This window comes from Protobothrops mucrosquamatus, unplaced genomic scaffold (assembly GCF_001527695.2).
Source record: "Protobothrops mucrosquamatus isolate PMUCROS unplaced genomic scaffold, P.Mucros_1.0 scaffold183, whole genome shotgun sequence".
NCBI classification, from domain to species: Eukaryota; Metazoa; Chordata; class Lepidosauria; order Squamata; family Viperidae; genus Protobothrops; species Protobothrops mucrosquamatus.
Window position 1 is genome coordinate 352,474 of NW_015386542.1, and position 26,144 is coordinate 378,617.

Consider the following 26,144-nt stretch of genomic DNA (forward strand, 5'->3'; position numbering starts at 1 on the left):
AAGTTCCAGCCTCTTCAAGGGTTTAAAGCTGAATTATGTTCCAGCTGACCAAACTGAAACTAGTTACACAACTTTACTCTCATAAAGTAAATTTTAGTCTCATCCTAGTTTTCATTATTATAAGATGTTAGTTATCCATATACTGCCTTTATGGAAAAGAAATTTAGAATCCTGGGAATGCACAGGGAAAGAGAAAAATGCTATTTGAACTATAATGTTGGCCAGAAAGAAGAAATTCAACTTACCAGTTTTTACAAAAGAGATCAGGACTCCAGACAGTGTCAGTAGGATGAGGTGAGATGTCTTGGTATGGGGCATTGCCTCTTCAAAAAGTGAGATGCTTCTGGAAATGCTCAAACTCTCTAAAACCTTAATCAGGAAGCAATTTTCTGAAGCTAAATCAAAACCTTGTCCAGTCAGTTCTCAAATCTCTACACATGTAGAAATATACATAAGCAGAATGGCAAATACTCTACAGCCTCATTTACGCATGCAGACTGGCTGATTAACTGGTTTAAACCAGAAGGCAGTTTCACCTTCTAACAATTTTGTCTTATTTCTCCACCCCCAAATTCTGACAGTTGGCCCTTGGAAACTCAATCCTCTCCCAACAGAGTAAGGCACACATTAATGGGAAGTTAACTGCAAAACCCCAAGGGCTGCACTAGGCTTCCAATAACTGGGCTACATATTTTAAGTTTAGGATAGCAATGAATAACCCTATTCATTAAACAGTTCTATACTTAAAATAGGCATTTGTTTGCATAGGGTGTGAGAGTGCAAAACAGAAGGATGCCAATCACATAATGTTTAAAGTAACAGATGTTAGAAGTTCTGAATTCAACATAATCCACTAATTCTTGATTGAGTTTAAAATATATCTCAGATATCATATCCATGTTTATTAACCATCCTCTGATTTAAATTCCAGACATTTTGTAAAAGACTTTTTCCTGTTTGCTAAGGGATGACCACATTTCTTTAACCTGAAAGAATAATATAAATGAGGGCATATTTGAATCTTCCATGTTCAATGCCTTGAAAAGCCAGAATCCTTATGTTCAAATATATATCAGAAAGTATTTTTGAATAAATTAGAGGTAGAAATCAAATATTCATTAGGAAGAAAATTGCTTCAGGATACTTATTTACATGAGCGCTTAGAAAATCAGCTAAGATCAGTTAGGCACTTGAAATTATTTGCAGCAACTTTACATTCAAACTGCAGTGAATGACTTTTGTTTAGCTCAATTTACTGGAAAAAGTATGCATTGTTCAAATAACTTACGTTTCATTCTGGTGAGCTTTTATTTTTGATAAAAATGTGAAAAACTATTTTAAGAAACAATACACATCCTTGATCTAACTTCAGTTTATAGAATTCAATTTTGAAAAGCGAGTTGTTGTAAATTTCTATACAGAGGCACAATGGTAGTTTTTAAATAAATGTTTCATTTTCTATTTATTCCTATCAAAGACCAATGCTTTTGTGTTATAAGAGTTCCATTTTAGTTTTTATATCTTTGCTTATATTATTAAATATATTACAATTATATTTCTTTCCTTTGCAAATTTTGCATGTCAGCCCCAGTTCAATAGCCAACTACACAGTACAAATAGCCAAATAATAAAATCACTACTTGAATTACCTTAAAATGAATTTAAATTACTACTTGCTGAGTCATAATTTATATCAGTATGTATATAAAAGCTTGGTAATTTTGCAAGGAAAAACTTCATTGTTTTTCTGTAGTCAGTCTGAAATCCAAGGCATAAGATCCTCTCTGCCACATGGGTCACTCAAACTGTTTTGATTCAAATTATTTGCACATGAAACTACGGACTTTTCCATTTCATATATAAAACTACTGTTTCAAGCATTTTGGAAGTGCTTTGGGTTTGAAACACTTCCAAAATGCTCAAAACAGTCTGTTTTGAACTCACAAAGTTTCAGTCAAAATTTTTCCACATGTCTAACTGCCATATTTGTTCCTTTGGCAAATACTCACTTTTATTCACACCTGACCATAACTGGAAAAATGTGAAAAGATGTTTCTTATTACTTGGCACCAGAGAGAAAGACAACAGTTAGCCTAACATAGGCTGCCACTGCTCTATGTATGTTAGTTTGGTGAACTGATATTTAAAAAGGTAAGATATAAACTTATTTGGTATATTGGCACAAACTCAAAGTGGCTTATAAAATAAAAAAATATTGCAAAAGCATTGATAAGGAACTGTATATTAAATGCTTATCTATAATCATCTAGGTATCTTGCTTCCCAACTGACAGGCATTAAGAATCTGCTAAATATCCATATATATAAACAAAGTAAATAAACAGTAGCAGCAAAAGCCATAGCACATCCTACAATGCCATCATCTGAACATTGGTGATCTGCAGCATTATTCCCTTTTTCAGCAAGGTAATACTTATGAAATGAGTTGCATTAAAACTATTTAAATGACCCAGCACCACTGAACATTATAACTGAAATACTACTTAACAGTTGTATCACACTTCACAGGATTATTATTCTAAAAGGTTTCAGTTCAAAGCTCAGTTTGTACCTGTTCAGGGAGAAAGCTGCCTGTGTGATGATCATTATGGTAAGGTAATTTATTGGCATTTGGATAATTGTAACTATCAGTATTAATTCTGCAGAGGATAATTGACTTTAGACATTAAAATCTGTCCAAACTAAAATTTGAAAAGCTTCTAATAAATCATAGTTTATGACAGTCCATTACAGAACAGAGTTCAAGTTGCAAAATCCATTTTTTTACCAGAACCTTGAGATCAACAAATACAAATGGTGGCTCAAAAAAGAGAGCTAATTACTGACTAATTTATTTATTATTTAATTAATATCATTTAGTTTTAATCCTATTTTACATATTTTTAAATGTGCTATATTTTTATGACCTATTTTATGCCTATTTTACTTGCTCAGTATTGAATGCTATATGTCTATATGTTTGTAGGTGCTTCTGACATAAATAAAGAAAATTATTTACTGGACTCTAAAGGTTCATATAGTGGAATGTTTTGCACAGATAAGTATCAGTCCATTCCGTCTGATTTAAATCTGAGATATTTGTCAATTGACTGCAAATCAGTCAGGTTCTATTTACAGATCTCAATCTGTCATCTGTCTCTCCATGAATTACAAGATTATACAAAAGAAAGGCTATTATTATTATTGTAGTAGTGGTGGTAGTAGTAGTAGTAGTAGTAGTAGTAGTAGTAGTAGTAGTAGTAGTAGTAGTAGTAGTAGTAGTAGTATTCAAATAAGGCAGTTGTTTCCTGAGCTTCAAATTTTACCCATGCCAATTTTTACTAAAATTAATTCAGTTTAGAACTGGCTTCTTACATACTCAAAATTGTTTGTATACAGGTTCTTGGACTAGCAAACTGACCTAAAAGAAGGATTACATCTTTATTTACATAACTTACATCTCACTTTAAAAAAAATTGAGACTTACACGAAGACAGCAATTCTAAAACACTTATTTGGAAGTAAGTCTAATAAAATTTAATAGGATTCACTTTTGAGGTGAGATGTACAGAACTGTTCCATAGGGCTCTATAAAAATATTATGTTACAATAATTTAGAGAAAGGGAAGTGGACATTCTAAAATGTTTATAAAACATTTGAAACATAGTTAATCTGATTTTTTTATTTCCTTAACTCATCCCAAAACAGCTATTGAAATCTAGGGCAATCTAGTGTTAAGGAGTGTAGACCGAAGTGTTAAGTCTACGTTTAAGAGTCACATAAAATCATCTGTTCCCAAAAGACGGCATATTTTACAAGTAGATTAGAGAGCCATGCTGTTTGATACAGTACTTGCTGTTTTGATCACATTAGGCTTACTAAAGGCTCTATTCTAGATGTTTACAGCTGTAAAAGGAACTACCCAGACTTGGGTCTCTTGCATAAACAAAACCAGAGTGTGAATAAGGGAATGTCTTCAAATGGAAAAAGTGAAGAGTGAATCTTTGTCAAACATTTGCAGCCTTGATGTTTATTTCCACCTCTAAAATGATCAAGTAGAAAAACCAGCAACATTCCTCTAGGATTATAAAATAAAGCAACTGCTGTCCCTCCAGCTCCTGTGTGCTTGCTTGTCAGTTAAGCAAATGGATAATTGTAGCACTTCAAGGCTGAGTTTAGCACCACAAAAGGTTGCCAAAATTGGCTTTGACAAAAGCAAACAATATGTGCAATAATACAACCAGGTTTTATTTTTTTTAACTTCTTTTTCCCCCCTTCTTATTATGTAGAGTTCAGAAGGAATTTAAAGATCTGTTGTAAACATAACTACCCCCCCTCCTGCTTCATAAGTGTACAAAGTAAAGGCGAGCAGGAGAGAAGATTTGTGACAGGTTTCTCTGTGCTACTAGATGCAAAACTATTTACAACTCTACAACCATCTCTATACAGTTATTGTACAAATTGGCATTTGAAAGACGAGGAAGGGAGAGGAAAATCAATTGAAATAAAATTTAAAGAAACTTCAGTTGTTTTCTTCAGGTAATGACAGAAAAAAAATCTTCACACAGCAACTTCACTGCGCCAGTGGGAGATTGGGGTGGGAGACAAGGGTGGAGATACCTAAGTGCACTGAATTCTGGAATAGAACAGGGAGAAGATGGATGGCATAAATATGAGCACAGTGAAAGTAATGGGAGAGTGTACTATGTAGCAAAAACCAGCACACTGCATTTTATTCATATGATTATTTTTTTTTACAAACATAAGACACTGCCAATGCTCAAATTCCTTGTGTCGTTTATTTTTCTTTGAAGACGACATCTCCTGTTCCTTGGCATAATGCTGCTGCAGAACTTACAAAATCCTGAATCACTATGTAACCAGATGAAAATCTGGCTACATTTCATGCTTCAAAGGTAATGTCAAATTCTCCCTCAAACCCAACTGATGAACATACATATGGTAAAGATCCTATGTGTCTCTGAAACGAGACAAATTCACAGCAGAAGGGTCCAAAATAACTGGCCCAATCACAATGGAGGAAAGAGAATTACAGGAGAAATTCAGCCTGAAGTAAGTGCCTCCTCCCACAACTTGAGTCCCCAATTGTTCAAGAAGGCTGGATGTGCTGAAGCCTGAACTCAAGTAGCGTTGACACCACCACTTAATGAAGACAGACTTAAGCTTCCCCAAATGCAATGTGCTGAAGATAGGCTGACAGGGATGTGCAAGGCCAGACCAATCCAAGCTGAATGCTGCCCACCACAAAAAAATTCTGCTGTTGGCAGTTTTACAGTTAACTTATGAATGTACCTCCTGAAACTGGAAGGCATGGAAGTCAGTATCTGCACGGCGTTTTGGTTCTGAATGACATCTGTTAACCATGAGCTCTCCACCATGATTGCACGGGCTTGTTGTTGTGAAAATGATGACAGAAGCGAAGGAAGCTACCATATGTAGACCTCCAGATGGCTTTCCAAATAGCTTGGGAGAAAAAAAAATCACTCACAGTGCTTTGAATTCAACCTCTTGAATAAATCTTCTTTTCTGTCTACCCAGTACAAAAATCAAAGACCAATATAAATGAAGGTGGCTGTGCAATCCTGGGCAGAAAGCATTTGTTGAAGCTAAAAACAGCAGCCTGAGATGATTGATTCTGTGATCCATTTGCAAGGCAGATGAGAGCAGTGAAGAGAAAGGACTCTGTCCGGCAGTGGAGAATGCATGGTTAACAGACACTGGAAAAGCCAGGTGAGTGGTATTTACTCAGTAGTCATCCAAAGTCTCTATTTCTCCCATATTGAGCCGTTCTGATGAAGCATTAACTGAGAAACCTGAAAAAGACAGATCCGAGTTTATCAGTTCACAGATGAATTGTGTTTCATACTTCCCAGTTTACATGTAATTAAACAATCATACAAAATTATAGACAGTAGTTAAGAAAAAAAAACTTTCTAGTATATCAGTTCAGTACTTTTAAGACATTGATTCATATAATAAAAGTATTATTGAAGAATTCTCTTGATAATCAAATATTTTATAAAAAAAAATACATACCCTCTTATCTACTGTTTCTTAGGAATCTAACAAATCAACAGAATGGAGTAGATGAAGTTTAAATGTGCAGATATGTACATAAAACTTCTGTAGCTGTTTTTCCTGCATACATCTGATTGCAGAAGTAATAAAATAATCTGTGGAGCAAACTCTAGGGACTAAAAAGGTGTTGACTGATAAATAAAACTGCAATCCCAAGAGGAGAAAAAATAGTTATTACCAACTCTTCTTAGTTTCTATGTTCTCTGTGGGACTCCATTTATTTAACGTACCATATTAAATTTCTGGTTTATTGCAGAAAAATGTGCAAGATATTTAGAGCAATGATGTTACATCGTGAGAATCAGTCTGATGTGATGAAGGAAGGCTTCAGGCTAGAAACTGGGAGAACATGGGTTCTGGTCCTGCCTTAGACCCAAAATCACCTGGATAATTTTAGGCCAGTTGCTCTCCCCCAGCTTTAGGAAGGAGGAAGTGGCAAAATACTTCCAAAAAGCTTTGCCAAGAAAACTGTAGGGATTATTCCCAGGCAGCTGTCAGACGTTTAGGCTGACTTGAAGGCACACCAATGTTATAAACTAATTCTAATTTGGACGTTCTAAAACTCACCTAACAAGCTGGGATCTGCACGAACCATTTTTTGTTTCTTCTTCTTTTTGCCACTCTGCACTGCTTCAAAACTGGACTGTTGATTGTTGCTCTGATTAGTTTGAAAGACTGTATGTAAAGAACTATGGTTCACCCCCCATACAGAATCCTGGAAATAAAGGATACATTTTAAGATAAAATTAAGCTTTGTGTACTTGCCTAAGAACCATTCTCCCTATTGTAGGAATGTATCAGAACACATTTTCATATACTATCAGTTATCTGATAGACATTTTCCATATGATCATGGTTTATTCTATTTACTTTATCTACATACAGTTTTAAGAAAAGCTTCATTATTAATAGTTCCTATATTAACACATCAGTACTCAAACATGCTCTCCTTTTAAAGAACAATTCCACATCTATCTGCCCAAGTAATATCTATTTCTGACAGAAATATTCCCCCAAAACAGAAATATGAACCTGCTGCTGCCGTTGTTGGTTGGCTTTTTGTTTGGCACGGCGCTCAAGAAACTGCTTGGCAAATTCCTTGGCTTCAGGGGTGTCCCCAAGATAAGCTCTGATGTAATCATGAACCTCGTAAGGAGATTCCACTTCTTTCAGGAAAGAAACAAATGTGGGAACTAGAATAAGAAGGGAGATTCAATTGTGAGAAATCTGTAAAGAATGTCAAGTAATGCAATGCAATGGACAAGAGCTTTCCAGTATCAACGATTTGATAAATTTCTTTAAAAGCTTTATGTAAAACAAAATTATTTCTGCTTGAAGAAAAATAAAAAAAACGAAAACCATTTCCTCTTATCACAGAGTTATCTAATAAAGAATTTACTTGTTAATAAAAAACAGCAAACATGCTACTCCTACTTTTCAGCAATGTCGTAAGTCCTGTGCTAAGATCTACGGTTCCAAAATATAAGTGGTATTATGCAGCACAATTTATATATCCACTCAAGAATATTGGGCAATGAGTATTAGATCGTCTATAATTTTCTCATTTTTATTTATACCACAAAACAATATCATGGATTTAGAATGCAACTATGATACAATTTCTTGTAATATGTGGTAACATGCATGGTATGTATTGTAAGATGCTTGTACCTTTTACTACTGCTTACCATCCAAGTTGTTAGCTGTGTTGAGTGCATGAAGCATTTGTTCACACCACTGAGTGAATCCATCCTGAGGTTTATTAACTCCCTGAAACAATTTCAATAACTTTTCTTCTTCTTCTACCTTCTTATTATGCCTGCTTGTAACACCTATAGATTTACTGGGACAAAGAAAAAACACTATCACTGCAGAGTATGGGGAAGAGATGTAGATTGCCAGGAATAGTATAGGAAGTATGCAAGTCTAGAAACCAGAAAACTCCAGCAATCTATCAATTATATAAAAAAAAGTCATATGGGTGTACAATGAAGTATAATCTTAATAGATGCAGCCAGCTGGACTTACTATCTATCCATTTGCTCCTAGTCATACTTACTTGACTCCATACTGGGCTGGACTATCCTTCCCCTTGCCTGTTCAATGACTACCTTCTATTTTTACATCCTGAAAAACATGTGTCACTTGGAGGTAGCCACAGCAGAAGTCTTGCCCTGTGTGCATCATTCTGGATATTTCTGGACCTAACATATGTGCTAGATTAGGTTGTAAGTCACCCAAAGATCAGTATTAAGATGGGCGGCTATACAAATGTTTTAAACAAACAGACAGACAGACAGACAGACAGAGACAGACAGAGACAGACAGAGACAGACAGACAGACAGACAGACAGACAGACAGACATAATGCCATGCTAGAAACTAGGAAAATGTGAATTCTAGTCCCATCTTAATCATGAAGGCCATGAGGAGGGCTTTGGGCCAGTACTCTCTCTTAGCCCAACTCACCTGGCAGGATTGGTTATTGTGGGGAAAACAGGAAGACGAAGGAGCACAAGGGATGTTTGCTACCTTGAGTTATTTATAAAAATAATAAAGGTAGAATAAATAAATCTTTTTTGCTTTTAAGCCAGACTTAGCTTCTGTAAATGCATATATCACTCCAGGCTGTTCTTAAGACAAAGCTGGATAGCCCACTGCCTTTTACCCTGCCTAATACTTTTTACCAGTTATTTATACCAGCTAATCTAAAATATGATTAAATAAGCAATCCTGGTTGTGCTGCGGTTTGATAGAAAACTTTCATCCACCGAACAATTTATAGGAAATGCAGCACGCTTTGGCATTATCTAATAGAAGAAAGAAAAAAAGCAACCACACAGATTCTTACCTGATGCTAGCATTGTTCTTGTTTTTATTAGTTGCGTTACGAGGACCCACTTCTTTGATTGCATCATCCCAGAATCCCATGTTTGAATTTTTTGTATCAGCATTACTCCAAATACTACTGACAAGATCTGATGCCCATTGGCTGCTAGGATTTGTGCTTAGAGAGCCCCATACTGAATTGCCAATGCTGGTATGCCGATTTGAATGTTGCTGGGGAACAAAAAGGATGAAGTATTTAAATCTACCTTGACGTAAATGAGAAAATTATAAACATTAAAATTTAGGAGCTACTCACTGTACTGCTGCGGGGTCTGCTCTGTTGCTGCTGCTGCTGCTGCTGCTGCTGGTGTTGCTGCTTCTGCATCTGCCTTGCCTCTTCCTGCTGTATCTCCAAGAGAGATTTTGTAGTGCCGGCAGACTTGGCAACATTTCCCCAACCAGACAGCTTCTGTTGCTGCTGCTGCTGTTCCTGCTGGAGAGCTTTCATTAGTTCACGCTGTTGACGCCTTTGCTAGAAGAGAGTAAATGCAAAACTTGATTGCAAAACATCACAGGAGTGCCCTCTAGTAGCCACCACTCATTTTTGCAAGCAACAGTGGATTTTTCAGAAGCACAAAAGAATAGGTAGAATCATGTAATGTCTTTCCCAATGCACATCCCAGACTTAAGGAAACAAATTCCAGATTTCTCTCTCAGCAGCTATCCAAAACTATTGTTCTTAAACACAGATATGTCAAACTCAAGGCCCACGGGCCAGATCCCGCCCATGATGTGGTTAGATCTGGCCTGTGGGGTCACCGTGGAAACAGCTGTCTCAGCCCAAGCCGATCCCACCCTGGCCAGGCTCCCCCATGGGCGCACGCACAGGAGCCAGAGAACGCACAGGAACTGGCAGTGACCGGCAGCAGCTGCAGTTCGTTCACCTTGCCTTGTCATGCCCGGCCTCTCCTCGTCAAGCCCGACCTCTCCTTACCTCGTCATGCCCGGTCTCGCCTTGCCCAGCCTCTCCTCTCCTTGCCCAGCCTCTCCTTGCCACACCAGGCCTTGTCTCTCCTCTCCTCATCATGCACAGCCTCACCTTGCCCGGCCTCCTCGCCCAGCCCCACCTTGCCCAACCTCTCCTCTCCTGGCTTCTCACCTAGCTATGCCATGCCCGCCCTCTCCTCTCCTTGCCATGCCCGGCCTTGCCTTAACCAGCCTCTCCATGCCTGGCCTTGTGTGCCCAGCCTCACCTCATCCCGTGGAAGCACTGGCACCAGCCAGGAGCCCCTCGGGGAAGTGGGGCTAGGTGGTCTGCAGGGTCCTGGTACCCCAGGAGCTTGAGGACCAGGCTGGGCACTTGGCCTCCGCTGCCCAGGGCTCCGGGCAGCCCGGGGGACCATCATCGCTAACTTGGCGCCTGGATCCTCCTCCGGGAAGGTCTGCGCCCAGACTCCTCTCTGCTCAGGCCATGGTATTCCGCTGGCACAGCCCTTCTTCTCCATGCGTGGCTCATGCCACCCCGCGCTCCTGGCTCCTTGTCCACAGTGAGTGCTGCATTCCCCTCTCTGGCCCTGCCAGACGGTAGAGAGGGCAACCTGGAGCTGGTTCCCGCTGACGCTCAACTCTGCCCATCTTTTGTCCCACGGGCCAGGTCCTGTCTCCCATGCAATGAGCCGGGCACCTCCCCTTTCGGCTTCTCGTCTGGTGGACGGTGAGGCTCCTCTGGCGGATGAGGCTTTGGCACTTGCCTTGGTCTCACATTCCTCCACTGGAGACCTCTGGATCCCCCCTCCCAGCCTTCTCTGCCCCCCCACAGGCCCCCTCGGCATGAGCTATGAACCGACCACACCCACCAGGCCACACCCACCTGGCCCTTTGAGGGCAACCATAATGTTGATTTGGCCCTCAATGAAATTGAGTTTGACACCCCTGCTATAACATTTACCTCTTCTCGAAGTTGTTTTTCTCTTTCTTCTTCAAGCTTTTGGATTTCTGCTAATGATAATGTTGCCTGTGATTGACAAGCTCTTGAACTAGATTGCTGACCCCATGTTGAAGAAGAAGGGAGCTAGGAGCAAATATACACAGAAGATGCCAGTTAGATTCTCCAAATGGAGATAAGAAATACATCAAAAATGTGATAAGAAAGGGTAACAAGACTACAGGTACTAGCTTAAGCACAATTTGATTAGTGCTCTCTTATACTGTAGAATTGCAATTCTTTTCTGTATGACATCCAAGATTGTACCTCAATATAAATTTCATATTACCAACAAAGAGAAAGTTTCTACAGTAGTAAAGTTCCGATTAAAGGTTGAGGTAGAGACTCTGAAAAATAAATGGATTTTATTGAGCTTAAATATCCCATGTAAAAGAAGGGAAACAGCTAAAACAGTTGAAGAACCAGTAATTCAGAAGGGGAAACTCCAAAAGATGCATTAACAAAAGTAAGTTAAGTATTCATGAGACAGAGTCTTTGGACAAATTTTTTATCTAGAATGATTAAATGTGAAGTGGTTTGCCATACGGGACAGCCTGAAAAAGACAGGAAGGAGGAGGAGGAGGAGGAAGTAGGGAAGTATAATGCATAAAAATATAATATTGCTTATTATACACAAATAACTTATGCTCAGTTGTTGAGTGATCAGTCAAAGTTACAGTGGTGTTGAATGAAGGGACTTACAACTGGTCCACAAGGTTACAGCTGTTGCAGTGCCTCACGGTCACATGGTCAAGATTAAGGCACTTAGCAGCCTACACACACTTACAACCACAGGGTTGCTTCAACTCCCCCCAGTAGTCAGATGACATTGCATGTTCTGACTGCATTGCTTAGCAATGGAAATTCTGGACCCAACTGTGGTCACAAGTCACCGAATGCCTGCATTTGTGTTGCTGGAGTTATAGATTTCTTCAAAGATCAAGAGTAGTATAGATTCAGAAAAGAATTACAATCTGTCTTTTAAAATAATTACATTCTGTAAGTTTGCATCTTTAGCATGAGCTATTCAGTTTCAGCTTCTCGTAGAAAAAGGATATGGTGGTATTACAACCCACTGTTGTGACTACTAGAAATATTGTACAAGTAGTCTTTGTTTAATGACCCAAATTGGGGCCAGAATGTCCATCGCTAAGTGAAGTGGTTGCTAGGGGAAACATGTGACCACCCTGCTTAGCAATAGGAGTTCCAGCTATTCCTGGTTGTGGTCATTAGGCAAGGACCATGCTGTGGTTAGACAAGGAAACTCACATTTCTCTTACCCTGCTGCCTTCTCTTCATCCAGGCCTGGTGAGCTCCTTTCAGCAGATGAGGTTCTGCTGTCCTGCCAAGCTTGCCTCTGATTCGGTTCCCCCCATCTGCCTATCTCCCCTGCATTTCAGACTTTTTAGTCTCCACCGCTCCACCTCCCACCCGCAGTTGACCTTCTGTGTCTTCTTCCTCCTGCTGCTACTGCAGGAGGCTTTGCTAAGGGCCAGCAGCTGCCTCAGCTGACAGTGTCTTGTGAACAGGAGGAGGAGGAAGATAGCAAAGGTCAGCTGGGGATGGTGGCCGAGTGCAGGGTGCCAGGCACGGAAAAGGGCCAAGAGCTGGGTCAGCTGGGTGTGCTTTGTCAGTAGCAGGAGGAAGAAGATGGCAAAGGTTAGCTGGAGCAGCAGAGGGCAGGGCAGCAGGAATGGCAAAATGCAGAGTAGCCAAAAGGGCAGAGAAGGGTGAAGAGGTAAACAGGTGGGGGGAGTTGAAGCACACGCTGTGGTTGTAAACGCAGGTGAGCTGCCAAATGTCTGAATTTGGATCAAATGACTGTGGGGCGGCTGCCAAAGCTACAACTTCAAAAAGCGCCACTGTAACTAAGGTCGCTGAAGGAACGGTCATTGAACGAGGACTACCTGTACATTTTCCTCTCATAGGTCTAGATTTAGAACTAACACATGCTACTTGGTAAGTTTAAAAGTTTTTGTTTAGAGAGTAAAGAAATGCTATCGGCTTCCTTTGGGGCTCAAAAGAGGGCTTATTCTGTGCCTGCCTGAAACACAGAACAGCAAACAGGCTGCTCATTGAAATAAGAGATATACATATTCTGATCTAAAGTTAAAAAACAGCAACAATTGTGCAGATTTTGCAGAATTAACAGGATGAATCTCTAGTCTCGTTATGAGCATAATTCCATATTCGTTTGTTAACAACAGTCATTATTCATTTGAAAACAATACAAAAGTTACACTGGAGAATATCGGTACCTTCATCTGCGCGAGTTGCTGCTGCTGTTGCTGCTGCTGCAATCGACGCAAAGCTTCCTGCTGCTGCTGCCTCAGCCTCATAATTTCCTTCTGGCGTTGGAGTTCCAGCTCTTTCCGCTTCTGTTCTTCCTCTTCTTGCCGCTGCTGAGCTGCTGCTTCTTCCAGGCGCAATCGGTTTTCTTCTACCTGACGCTTGGCCTCTTCTTCACGTGCCCATTTGGCAGCCTCCTCTTCCTTTCCAGGTTCAGAAAAAAAGCAAATCTTCTAAAATTCTAGATTAAAATGTTTGACTTTCACAGTATTTCAAATTATACAGATATGTAGGTATTCTCTGCTTCAAACAGTGCAACTTGCTCCAAAACGTAACTATTTGGTAGAATAGAACTAATTTCAAATAATTCAACTAAGCAGTCCTTAATTAATTATATAACTCATCTGTCTACTCCCAACTAACTCTGGGCGACTTGAATGCAAAAACAGATACAACTTCTAAAAAAACAGATAAAGAAAAAGTAAACACGGCAGTACGTGTAACAGGGAGAGAAGAAACCCACCCAAACTGAACAAAAACTTCACAGCAAAGAGGAACACCCTGATATCCCAGTTTTGGGAAAACAGGTTTTCAAAGTTCATTTAAAAATTTGTCCAGCTGGGGCAGTATCATCATTTATCAATTTTGAATTGCTAAAAACCTTGTGTTTAATCAATAACAATCTCTTTTCTGTTTCATCTATGATGGCCTATTAAAATTACAATCATCCCTGGGGAGGAAATATGCAAGTATCTCCTTTTCATGAAGGCAGCAGAGATTATCACAAGTCTATTCGTTCTGAACAGATCAGCATCCTTCTTTTCACCTGTTTGCGAAGCAACTCTTCTCGCTGCCGTCTTTCCTCTTCTTCTCTTCTCCTTTCTTCCAACCTTCTAAGTGCTTCTTCCTGTTGTTGCCTTTCCTCTTCCTCTCGCTGCCTCCTTAGTGCAATTTCTTGTTCCCGTTGCCGCCTGAGAGCTTCCTCCTTACACAAAAAGAAAAGGTTACAAGCAACATGAACAGGCTGAATATTGTAAAATTGCTATTCAAAAATTATTTTTCTTGTAAATTCATATATTTAATACATAACTGTGGCACTACCTGCCCACCCAGATGCCCCACTCCCTAGAACAGTGGTTCTCAACCTTTCTAATGCCGCGACCCCCAACCGGTCGTAAGTCGAGGACTAAACCGGTCGTAAGTCGAGGACTAAACCGGTCGTAAGTCGAGGACTACCCAACCGGTCGTAAGTCGAGGACTTTCCCTGCCCGGGAGTGCCACGTATGTGTGGTTCCGCCCCTTGCGCCGGCCGAGGCGTAGCTGGCAAGCGGCAGAGACGGAGCAGGCCGACCACCAGCTGGCCCAGCCCAAGGGAGGTAAGGCACCCGCCGGAAAAAGGGGGAAAAAATGGCGGACAGCCTTGCTTGGCGACCCCCGTGAAATGGTCGATCAACCCCAAATGGGATCGCGACCCATAGGTTGAGAACCGCTGCCCTAGAATGTGGCGCAGATTCTGCTGGTTGTTTTCTTGCTACACAAAACGTTTCAACAAGGCCCTTGGCTCCTTCAGAATGAAGGAGTAAGGATGGAGGAACTGATGAGTAGAAGTACAGTGGGTTTCCTTTGATCATTGCTATTCATTTCATTCAAGCTTTTTTTTTTTTTTTTTTAAATTAAGCTACCAAATTTTGTCGGCATCATCTGAAATCTCTGTCTGCCTTTTGGAAAGAGAAAATCTTGTAACTATTAAGTAATTATTATATGCAGAGTACAAATAAATAGACTACAAGATCTTTTTCAGGAGCTATGCTATAGTTTTTAATTACATCCTTTAAAAATTCAAACAGAAGATAACTGGAATGTTGGTTAACATTGCTTTTCAATATTTGGATTTTTTCCCCATTTAATACATAATTCTCTTATTTTGAGACTATAGCAATAGCATTTAGACTTACATACTGCCCCCTGGTGCTTTACAGCATTCTCTGGACGGTTTACAATGTCAGCATTCTTTGCATATTGCCCCCAACAATCTGGGACCTCATTTTACCAACCTTGGAAGGATGGAAGGTTGAGTCGACCTTGAGTCCTGTCAGGATCATATTCCAGGCTGTGGCAGAGTTTTCCTGCAATATTGCACCACTCAATCACTGCACCACTATGAAACACTGCTTTTACTTATTTGATTTCTATAGCCCTCTATCTCAACAAGTGACTCCGAATTATTTATGGCATAGCCATAAAATAATGAAAACAATATAAATAAATATATATGGTCGCTGAGTAAAGTTACCACCATAGATGTATGGATTTTAATATGGTCAAGAAACAGAGTCCTTAACACATGTCGGGCTCCAAGCCAGGACACATAACTAGGTCATCTCAGCCTTATGAAAAGCCAGATTTGGGGTCATCCTAATTCTGAAGATAGAATATTCCAGAGGGCAGGGGCTATAGCAGAAAAGGCACACCTGCGGGTCCCTGTGAGCTAATCCTGTCTACTTCCTCAAAAATCGCTTATCTCAGATAAATCTACAAAATCATGCTTCAGACACTTCAATCAGTCTTGCTCAGTCAGGTTCAATTCTGAGTGGATCTGAACATTTTTATCTGACAGATAGTTACAATATTCTTCAGAGTGGCCCTGAAGTTGTTCCTATGGCTTTACTGATATAAAGTAGAAATGTGTAAGAATAAAATTAAATTCTACAATGTTTCTTTCTTACACACATGCACAATAACTGGAAAAATGGCTTATTTTTTAACATGACAATAATATTTATTGATCATATTTGAGTTGTCACCTGTTTCCTCCGAGCTAACTCCTCTTCTTCTCTTCTTTTTCTTTCTTCCTCCTGTCTCCTAATTAGTTCTTCCTGTTGCCTCCGAAGTTCCTCCTGCCTCTTACGTTCTTCTTCTTCTCTTTTGGCCCTTAATTCAACTTCCCTCTGTTCCTGCTCTAGCTAAAATTTAAGAGCAATACTGGAAATATGACAATAGAATTATCTCTATAAATACTGTAATTACATGATTCTTGCTAGTATATGTTTTTGCCTTAGCATCTTTCTCTACAAGTACAGTAGTGAATGTCTTCCCAGTATTTTGTCTTTACAATGTGCTAAAAGAATATCTGCTCAAGAATTAACTATTTGTATTTAATGTCCAAATAAGAAAATGGATCATCGAACAAACCAACCCAGTGTTCTTACTCAAGGCACAAGCGACCAGCTTCAAATTATCCTACTTTGGACACATAATCTGAAGACCTAGCTCCCTGTGAAGGCTCTTATTCTGGGAAAGGTGGAAAGAAAGAGAAGATGACCAGAGCAAGGTGGATCAACTCAGTTAAGTGGTAATCAATATACCACTGAAAGAGCGGGAGTACCAAGTTAGAACAGATTGTCATGGAGAAAGTCTATCTATGTGATCACTAGAAGTCAACACCAATTTGATAGCACATAATTAATCAACCATTTGTTAAAAGTTGCACTACTTATGCAAATGGCATCTGCCGCGTCACAGTAAACTGCTATAAAAAGATAAATTAGAGGTTGAAGTAAAAAACATGCCATATAGTAAAATATATACTGCTCCTTACCTTTGCAACTTTGGCCTTTTCAAGCTGCTGTAACTGTTCTAAAGCTGGTCCCTGAGCTGCAGTATCAATTGGGAGATCCCAGACACTATTTCCTTCCCAGACTTCAAAGCAAACAGAGAAAAAATACAGACTGTAGATATGTAATGTATATAAATCAAGTATATAAAAATAGGAAACATTTAAATTAGGAATAAGACTAAGTTAGTAGTAACATATTCTCTAATCAATTACTTGAATTTTTAAAGTAATTGCAATACATAATTCTGGCAAATTCTTATATTGGAAATCTTTTTTGTTCCTAAGGATTGGATTCCTAAGTGATCTAAAGATACGGGACACAAAATCCAGCTGGATTTCTCAAGGAAGAAATGTAGAAAGGGGTTATTGTTGAGCAGAATGCTGAGACAATGGTAGAAATCAATCGGTGACAATAAAAATGCAGAAGGAATCAAATGAAAATAAATATTTAGAAAGCATTTTATATTAAAACAGACATATGAAAGCCAATAAGCTGAATAATATATTCAGTAATATTAATTTCCTTACTTTAAACTATTTAAGGTCCTATTTATATAAGTCTGAGATATCAGTATGTTAACTAGGTAACTTCTAAGAACACAGAATATCTCAGTAATAATTATAGTTTATTATATCCATACCCCACAAATCATTGTTTCATAACTGCTTAAAATTAGGGTTGAAGATCTTGGCTTGCTGAAGAATTTCAAACCACAGCTTTGAAACTTATGTTACTTGCAATTTCACTAAAACTTTGGTTTAGTAATTTTAATATTATATCTAAATGCAGCCAATATAAACATTCAAAAATGGTTTCCTACCAGTAGTTTGTGGAGCAGTTGACTGAAGTTCCCAAATTGAACTAGTGTCTGACATTGACCTTGTTACAGGTGGCACCATGTTCTGTTCAACTTTTCTGTAACATAAAGACTGAGAGTGAACACTCTCTCTCAAGACAAAAGTTATCGTGTTTTAATACATTTCTGTTTCCTTTCCTTCCAAAAAGCCAGTTTTAAAGTAGTATTGTACTTCTCTGTATTTTCCAGGGTTGAGCAAAATCTAGAAGTTTCATAAAAACTCTGAATACTATCAGCTGGAAATTAAGTATAAAGTCTGCATTATTGAAAATAAATATACTGCAGGAAGATACAAATTAATAAATATAATGATATAAATGGTCCTCCCTAATCCCAGATTTCTAGTACAGATAGTCTTCAACTTATGACCAGCCGCTTAGTGAAAGTCAAACAAACACTGACAATGGGACTTTCAACAGTTTTCGCAGTCATGTGATTACGATTTATGATGTTTTGTTAGAAACCAGGGTTTACTTCGGGTTTCCGGCAAAAACTGCCCCACAGCGAACAATGAGTTTGCTTAAGGACCACCACAAAAAAGTTTGTAAAATAGTTTCAGTCACATGGTGACCTGCTTTATAATGGTCATAGCTGTAATTGCAGGTTCAATTACAGCAGTGGTTCTCAACCTTTTTAATGCCGCGACCCCAACCGGTCGTAAGTCGAGGACTAAACCGGTCGTAAGTCGGACTAAACCGGTCATAAGTCGAGGACTAAACCGGTCATAAGTCGAGGACTACCCAACCGGTCGTAAGTCGAGGACTTTCCCTGCCCGGGAGCACCGCGCATGCGTGGTTCCGCCTCCTGCGCCGGCCGAGGCATAGCTGACAAGCGGCAGAGACGGAGCAGGCCGACCACGAGCTGGCCCAGCCCAAGGGAGGTAAGGCACCCACCGGAAAAGGGGGGAAAAATGGTGGACAAAAAAAATGGCGGACAGCCTTGCTTGGTGACCCCCATGAAATGGTCGATCGACCCCAAATGGGGTCCCGACCCACAGGTTGAGAACCACTGAATTACAGGGATAACTCGAGAACTTCCTGTAAGATTTTTTTATCCCCATTCCATTTGAGGAAGCTGAAGAATTTTGAAAGTACATGTTACCCAGCTATTTGGTTCTGCAGAGGCTTCAGTGGAATGAGGATATGATATTCAGGAAGATTCCTTATCAGCTCACATGCTGATCCACAGCCCTCTGAACACCAGAATATAAACTCCTGAGAGAAAAGGAATCCCAAAAAATTGCACCCATCCCATTCAGTTGACAAAATTCTCTGTGTATCAATGAGCATTCCTTCAATAGTATGATACATTGGTAATGTACAAAGTAAATAATATAAAGCATGAATGCGACAGATAGTTGCATGCAAATAAAGAGATGTATTTGTCAGAGAAAACACATCAGTGACCTTGGACCCTGCATATTTACCTCATTTTAAGTGCCTGGAATTGTTGCAAAAGGAGAGTCAGTTGCTGCTGTTGCTGAGATGAGACAGCTGCTTTTTGCTGTTGTGCCATCACTTGTGCATATTGTTGTCTTCAAAAGAAAATGCAAAATAGTCATTCTGACTTACAAAATTATTATTTTTTTTAATTTTAAACACCTTCATTAATACATGCAGATATAACACACACACATGTAATCTGATTCTGGAAACACACAATGGTTTGACTGTGTGTATACATAAGCTACAGAAGCTAGTATCTCTATATCTCCTGAACTGCAGTTTCCATATTTTTGACTAATTTTTCAACAATGCCAAATCGTTTTTTGTGTTATGAATACCTCCAGGAACATCAAATCTATTACACACTTTTGAGTCATCAGCAAAAAACCATAGACTTTCAATAGACTTACTGTAACAAAAATTGCTGGTACTGGAGATGCTGCATTTGATACATGGCCGTAAATTCCTGTTGTCTAGTCAGACGTTCTTGGTCCAACTCACCCTGTGGGTGTAAACAAATCAGTTACCAAACTTGGGAGGAAACTGTACCACTTGTTTGATCATAAGGTAGTCCTCACTTAATGACCATTTGTTCAGTGACCATTCCAAGTTGCAGCAATTCTGAATGGATAGTATTTTTGACTGGTCCCTAAAATTATGGCCTTTGCAGTACCTGGTCTGCAGGGGCACTTCAATTCTCTTCTCCCATTTATCTCTTCCCATCTCTGCCCTTTTAGTCTCCCTGCACACTGGCAATCCTTGGTGGCAGCAGCACTGACACTGAAGTAGAGACCTGGGGTCATCAGTGATCTCAGCTGGCCACCACTGATCTATTTCAGCACCACTGCCACAACAGTGGTGCCTCCAACTCCACACCATGGCCAGCCAGCCCAGCTCCACAATGTAAAGCCCCAGCTGCCTCTGCTGTCCTTCTGACTCTCCTACTGCTGATGAGGTGTGCCTAGCCTGGACCTTTGCAAAGCAGCTGCCAATCACGCCAGGCTTCTTTCTCCAAGGCGATTTATACCATTATTACAATGCTTCAGAAAGCCTTTAGAAAGTTTCCGAGGCCGTCAGAAGCATTGTGAGAAAGCTGCATCTGCTGTTCTCGCAATGCTTCAGAAAGCTTCTGAAACATCCAAGAATGGTGCACATGGCCTTGAGAGGAAGGCCTGGCACAGTCAGCAGCTGCCTTGTATAGGACCAGACCAGGCACATCATCAGTAAGAGAAACATGGACGAGGTCAGCTGAGAGTGGCATGGCAGCAGGATGGCTGGGACATTGTGCTGTGTGGTTGTAGTGGCTGCCATGGCATTGAGATGGTTCTCCTCAGCAGGGACAGGGGAGCTGGTGCTGATGTAGAGGCCCATCAGGTGACCGGTTAAGACTGCTGAAGGATCTGGGCCTCTATTTGAACTGCAGCAACACTATTGCCAAGAAATACCACTGTTCATGGCAGCCCAAAGGGCAGAGAGTGGGGTGGGGCAGAGATAGTCAGATGAGAAGAGTTCAAGAGGAGGCAGAAGAGGTGGTCCCTTACCTGACAAGTGATGGATTTGGTTAATGATTGCAACAGAGACTCCTGGGACTGCTGTCGCTAACTGATGCAGTCACATGATGTCATGCTTTATGGCTGCATTGCTTAGCAATAGAAATTCTGCTCTCAATTACAGTTGTAACCTGAGAACTACCCATATTAAGTATTTCATGGAGAAGGCAGGCTCAGCTTTAGTTCATTTTCTCGGTATACATGTATTGCATGTAAATGGTATAGACCAGGGGTAGTCAACCTTGGCTCTTTTATGACCCGTGGACTTCAACTTCCAGAATTCCTGAGCCAGCTGTGCTGGCTCAGGAATTCTGGGAGTTGAAGTCCACGAGTCATAAAAGAGCCAAGGTTGACTACCCCTGGTATAGACATTCACAAATAAACAAAACAACAGTTCTATAATGGCCACTAAAATTCTGCAAGTGCTGAATTGTTAACTGTATACATTAGGCAATTTAAATAAGCATGCTATTATCTCTGATTTAGATTGATGCAATGCTCTTTAATTGGACTTAATCTTGAACAGCATTCTCTTAAAATCTGGTGGCCAGGTTGTTCACTAATTCACACTTCACTGGAAATATAACACTTTCTCTTATCAAGAGTTGCTAATTTGTTTTTGGGCAAAAGCCACATTGCTCAAATATTTGCTCATTTTAAAAGATCTGCATCAGAGGGACTTTTTGAACATATAAAGTAAGGTTACACTGGCAGGAATAGAAGAAAGATATTTTCTGTTGTGGCACAACTGTTGAATTTTCCCATAATAGCATGGATCTACTTTATTTTTCAAACAAATTGTTAAAGCAGTTCTATGTTATTATAAGATGTATTGGATTGTTTATTAAACATTTTCTCTTAAATATAAGTTTCTTCAGAAGTGCTTTTTGAACCCATAGCCAATTCAGCAATACTTTTATAAAAATAGGAATATAAAATAAATATAAAATTAGTTTATTCAATAAAAAGTAGAAGAAAATCCAAATTATACCATAGTATTGCCAAGAAAACTACACTGATATATTCACATAGTCACCAGGAATGATCAGGTAAAGTGACATATCGTGTTTCCCCGAAAATAAGACCCGGACTTATATTTTATTTGCCTCACAAATGGGCACTAGATCTTATTTTCGGAGGATGTCTTACCTTAGGACCACAGCAGCCAGGCCTCCCATGCCCCGACACCTGTCACATCACTGCTTGACTTCTTCAGTGGTCACTTGCTGCCACTTTTGGCCGGATGCCACATGGCTATTGTGCCGTTGCCGCCGGTCACGGTACGATGCCGCTTGGTGCTTTGGGCCGTTTGCAGGAGGCCGCTTGGTGCTTTGGGCCGTTGCCACTGGTCGTGCAGGATGCTGCGCGGTGCTTCGGGGCATTTGCAGGAGGCTGCATGGTGCTTTGGTGGCAACAGCCTGAAGCGCCGCATGACGTCCTGCCGCAACCAGTGGCAACAGCCTGAAGCACCACATGGCGTCTTGCTGTGACTGGTGGCAGTGGCCTGAAGCACCATGTGGCCTCCTGAAAACAGCCCAAAACACCATGCAGAGCCTTGCCGCGATCAGCAGCAATGCCCCAAAACTCTGTGCAACGTCCTGCCACAAGCGGTGGCAATGGCCCAAAGCACCAAGTGGCCTCCTGCAAATGGCCCAAAGCACCATGTGGCCTTCTGCCGCGAGGAGCAACAATGGCACGACGAGCCACACAGCGCAACAAGTGTCGGGTCGTTGGAAGCCTATTTGCGGCAGTCCTACCAGTAAGGTAAGTGGGTGCAGGGTGCATGGGGCAGCTCCACCCCCCTACCCCCACTCTAGCTTGATTTTTAGGCGTGCACCTTGCCCCAAAACTAGGGCTTATTTTCAGGGTAGGGCTTATATTGGGCCCACCTCCAAAAATCAAGCTAGGGCTTATCTTCTCGGTAGGTCTTACTTTTGGGGAAACATGGTAATCTGAGCCCAGATAGGCTGCGTTTGCCAAAATTATCCATATATCCTTCCTCCCCTTGATGAGGGCCATTATAGCTCAAAAAGCTAGAAACACTGTAGAAAGTTCTATGACCTAAGTGTTCAATTTCCAGCACAGGCATCTGAATCGCGTAAGATCTAATAACCAACTTTAATGATTGTGTGTACCCCATGAGTTCCCATAAGGATAAAATCAGTCATATGTTGCCTTGTGCTTTTCAGGTAATGTGTAAATCCATAAGAACATATAATGAAATAGTCTCCCCTCTACGGGGTGGATTCAATCTCTAGTATGAGGACTTGCTATAAGATAACAGATCTATCATTCTAGTTTGAGAGCTCAGATAAGAATGGTATATATTATTCATTGATATCCAAGGTAATGTAATAGCTGAAGCAATTTTACTTAAAAGTTATTAAATAACAGTTTTGAAAATCAGTGCAAAGGAAAACTGACTCTGTCTTAATAGTAAGTACTATGCATACAACTCTTACTCCATGTGAAGTGCCTCTCTCTTAAAAATAAACTTGGAAACTTTAGTTTCCCTAAAGTTCACTACAGTTCAAAAGCATATAAATTCCTATAATCGGCCTTTCTTGTCTAATTGTTTTAATTCAGTTTATGAATTTACCATATGCAGAGATGATGCTGGCCCTGGAGTGAAAGGGACCCTGCCCCATATTTTCATGATGTCTCCAAGGGGCTGGAAACTGTCATCACATGCTCTTTTCACCAATAATGACATTGTGAAATATCCAGCTTGGAACCACTCTGTCATCTCCTGATTACTGAATGGACCTGCAAAATTACCCACCAACATATATACAAAGTTGAAATCCACAGAAATAAGGAAGAAAACATACGGTCAATGTTGTACGAATAATCACAGATCCATGGAAGTTTGTTAGGGATCATTCTTAATATTTTACCTATTTATTTATCGAGTGCCTTTGAGTCAGTTTTGATTCTTGATGACTGCCTTGACTACAAGTAACCCTTGACTTACAGTTACTTAGTGACCATTCAAAGTCCTGACAGATCTACCTGGGGGCAATACTTATGATCTGGATTCAAAGTTTTCATGGTCATATATTCCATGGTCATGTGACTGCACTTCAGTCACTTACGTGATTACATTTTATGCGTTGTGCCAAAAACCGGCATTTACTTCCTGTTTCAGCAAAACTATGCTCTTAGCGAACTATTAGTTCACGTAACTGTAGTGTTTGCTTAACAACCACAGTGAAGGTTGCGAACCAGAGTATCAAAATGCACGACTAATCCAATGTCATCTGCTAAGCAGTATTGACTGAATGGAGTTTTGAACCAGATTCTCCACAGACCTGTTCTGACATTTTAATCACTACAACTACATTGGCTTTCAGAAATTGGCTAGACGTGCCACATTTACTGACATGTTTAATAGTTATAGCCGATAATCTTCCCAATGGAAACTCTGTCTATCTGTCTGTCCATCCATCCATTCATCCTGTAAGTGATTTCTCTTGTTTCAAATTAATTGAAACAAACAAACAAAACAAAACACTTACCCTGAATTTCTCCTTGAGGATCTTTGTAGAACCATTTTTGCATGGACTCATGGTGTAATGGTACTAAAGTACCCTTTGCTCTCTGCTCTTGAAGTTTGGCTGCTAATCTTTCATCATCCAAGGCACTATCTTGCAAATATGCCACCATTTTTTCTGCTTGCTATAATTAAGAGAAGTTACATTAAATACTATGGAGAATACAATTGTAAGCAATTGTATTGGTAAGCAATCACTGAAATATAGTGAAAATATCTTTGTAATTAATATGGTTAGAGGTAGAAAAGAAAAAAGCTATTTCAAATCCTTAAGACTGGTCTTACATTGTACATAATTATATATAAGTTAGAATGCTCAATGAAAATTGGACACATAATCAATGAAATCAACAAATGAGTCTCTGCATTAAAAGGCAGTTTAAAAGAATGTTGTTTGTTGGTCAGGAATAATACAATACTGATTTAGCAGACAACAATAATTGTGCTTTAGAACCTGAATGTGAATTACTTACTAAATTAAATTTACTATAAATGACACATCAGTGAAAAGAACTTTGAGATCACTAACATCAAGAGGGATGAATACATGAATTCACATTTGGTCACACAAAGAATTCTCTTTACAACCAAGTAACTAGGTGGCCTTCAGGGTGATCTCTGTGAGTCCCAAATATGACTCAAGGTAAGCAAAGAATGGCCTATGAACCCTCATCCACCCAATATCAGAAATTTCGATGATATATTGGATCAAGGAAAGGTGGGCTCACAGCTACTACAAATGCGAGAGAAGATGAAAGGAATGGTAGCCATTATTTTGACATCAATGTGGGGTAAACTAGAAAAATTAGGGACTAGAAGAAATATTGTTCGGTAAACATAGACTATATCTGCAGTTTTTTTATTTAAAGGAATACCTTCCACTGGAGCATAAAATGAAGAAATCCTGGAAGGTATCAAAATGTAAGAGGAATACCAAAATGTATAAACCTGATAGTGAAGAGACCATGTTTAATATGATCTCCAAACAATCTCTGTTTAGCTACATAAGAAGTTCTTGTGAAAGACTTCCAAGAAAAAAGAGATAACTCATCTGTCTGAGGCATACGGGAATATCGAGGTGCTGGGGCTAGGCTGAATGGCAAAATGCAAATCTACTATGTGGTATCATCTACTAATAAAGCAGAGGAAGATATAATACAGCATTACAGAATTATAAAACTAACAAATTATAGATCAATAAATGAAAACTGTTTATCCTAAAAGCAAGACATTTCCAGGAAATAATTAAAATACTGATAATGAAGAATTGCTATAGGTCTAATGTCCCTTTCCTTTTTGTCAGAGTGGTGAGATCACATCATGAATAAAAATATATATGAAAGAATCACAAATCAACCAGAAACCTGACTAATTACACAAATAGCAATTCTAAAGCAAAGTAATATTTTCTAAAGCAAAATAATCTTTTCTGTTTCTGAGTAGTCTGTGGTCTAAGTGCTAATCATGTCTAATTCTGCTTACGTTTACTATGATATTGCTAAACATATGTCATTAATTGTCACTATCAAAAGCTAGATTTCCAGTCTTCTTTGAACCTTAAAGACTCTATTTTATGTAGCATAAGTGTAGATAGTTTTTAAAGTCTATTTAAATGGCATCAATCACAACTGTTATAAATATCAAAATCACCATTCTCCCCAACTTTTTGAGTTAGCAAAACCTCCCTTTTTCAAACTTTCTCATACCACCTAAATTAAGGAAAGTAGGATAATAGTTCAGTACTTTATTTTCTCTATAAATATTTTAGTTCTATATCAAGTCTTCATTGTATAATATTTCATTTTTGCTTTGCCTCTTTGAAATCTATGCTAGTTTTTATATGTTAAGTGCTGACATTTCATTATTTTTCTGTCAGAGGTCCTGGATTGGGTACAGGAGCCAGAGTTAGTTGGGAAAGAAGG

The 26,144-nt window shown here is 39.6% G+C and overlaps 1 protein-coding gene across 1 annotated transcript in view; it reads right to left on the reverse strand.

The window, feature by feature from the left end:
• Positions 1-5,494: 5,494 nt before the first annotated feature.
• GIGYF2 (GRB10 interacting GYF protein 2) overlaps positions 5,495-26,144 on the reverse strand; it is a 90,113-nt gene continuing 69,463 nt past the window's right edge. Inside the window, exons 12-27 of the mRNA XM_015813714.1 lie at positions 24,188-24,347; positions 23,269-23,435; positions 19,530-19,621; positions 19,101-19,208; positions 17,639-17,733; positions 16,800-16,900; positions 16,006-16,164; positions 14,028-14,186; positions 13,171-13,404; positions 10,877-10,999; positions 9,245-9,460; positions 8,951-9,159; positions 7,788-7,942; positions 7,132-7,292; positions 6,667-6,814; positions 5,495-5,834 (exon numbers count right to left, since the gene is read on the reverse strand). Coding sequence (XP_015669200.1) covers positions 5,767-5,834; positions 6,667-6,814; positions 7,132-7,292; positions 7,788-7,942; positions 8,951-9,159; positions 9,245-9,460; positions 10,877-10,999; positions 13,171-13,404; positions 14,028-14,186; positions 16,006-16,164; positions 16,800-16,900; positions 17,639-17,733; positions 19,101-19,208; positions 19,530-19,621; positions 23,269-23,435; positions 24,188-24,347 — 2,355 coding nt within the window. The 3' untranslated portion in view covers positions 5,495-5,766. The remainder of the gene's footprint in view (positions 5,835-6,666; positions 6,815-7,131; positions 7,293-7,787; positions 7,943-8,950; positions 9,160-9,244; positions 9,461-10,876; positions 11,000-13,170; positions 13,405-14,027; positions 14,187-16,005; positions 16,165-16,799; positions 16,901-17,638; positions 17,734-19,100; positions 19,209-19,529; positions 19,622-23,268; positions 23,436-24,187; positions 24,348-26,144) is intronic.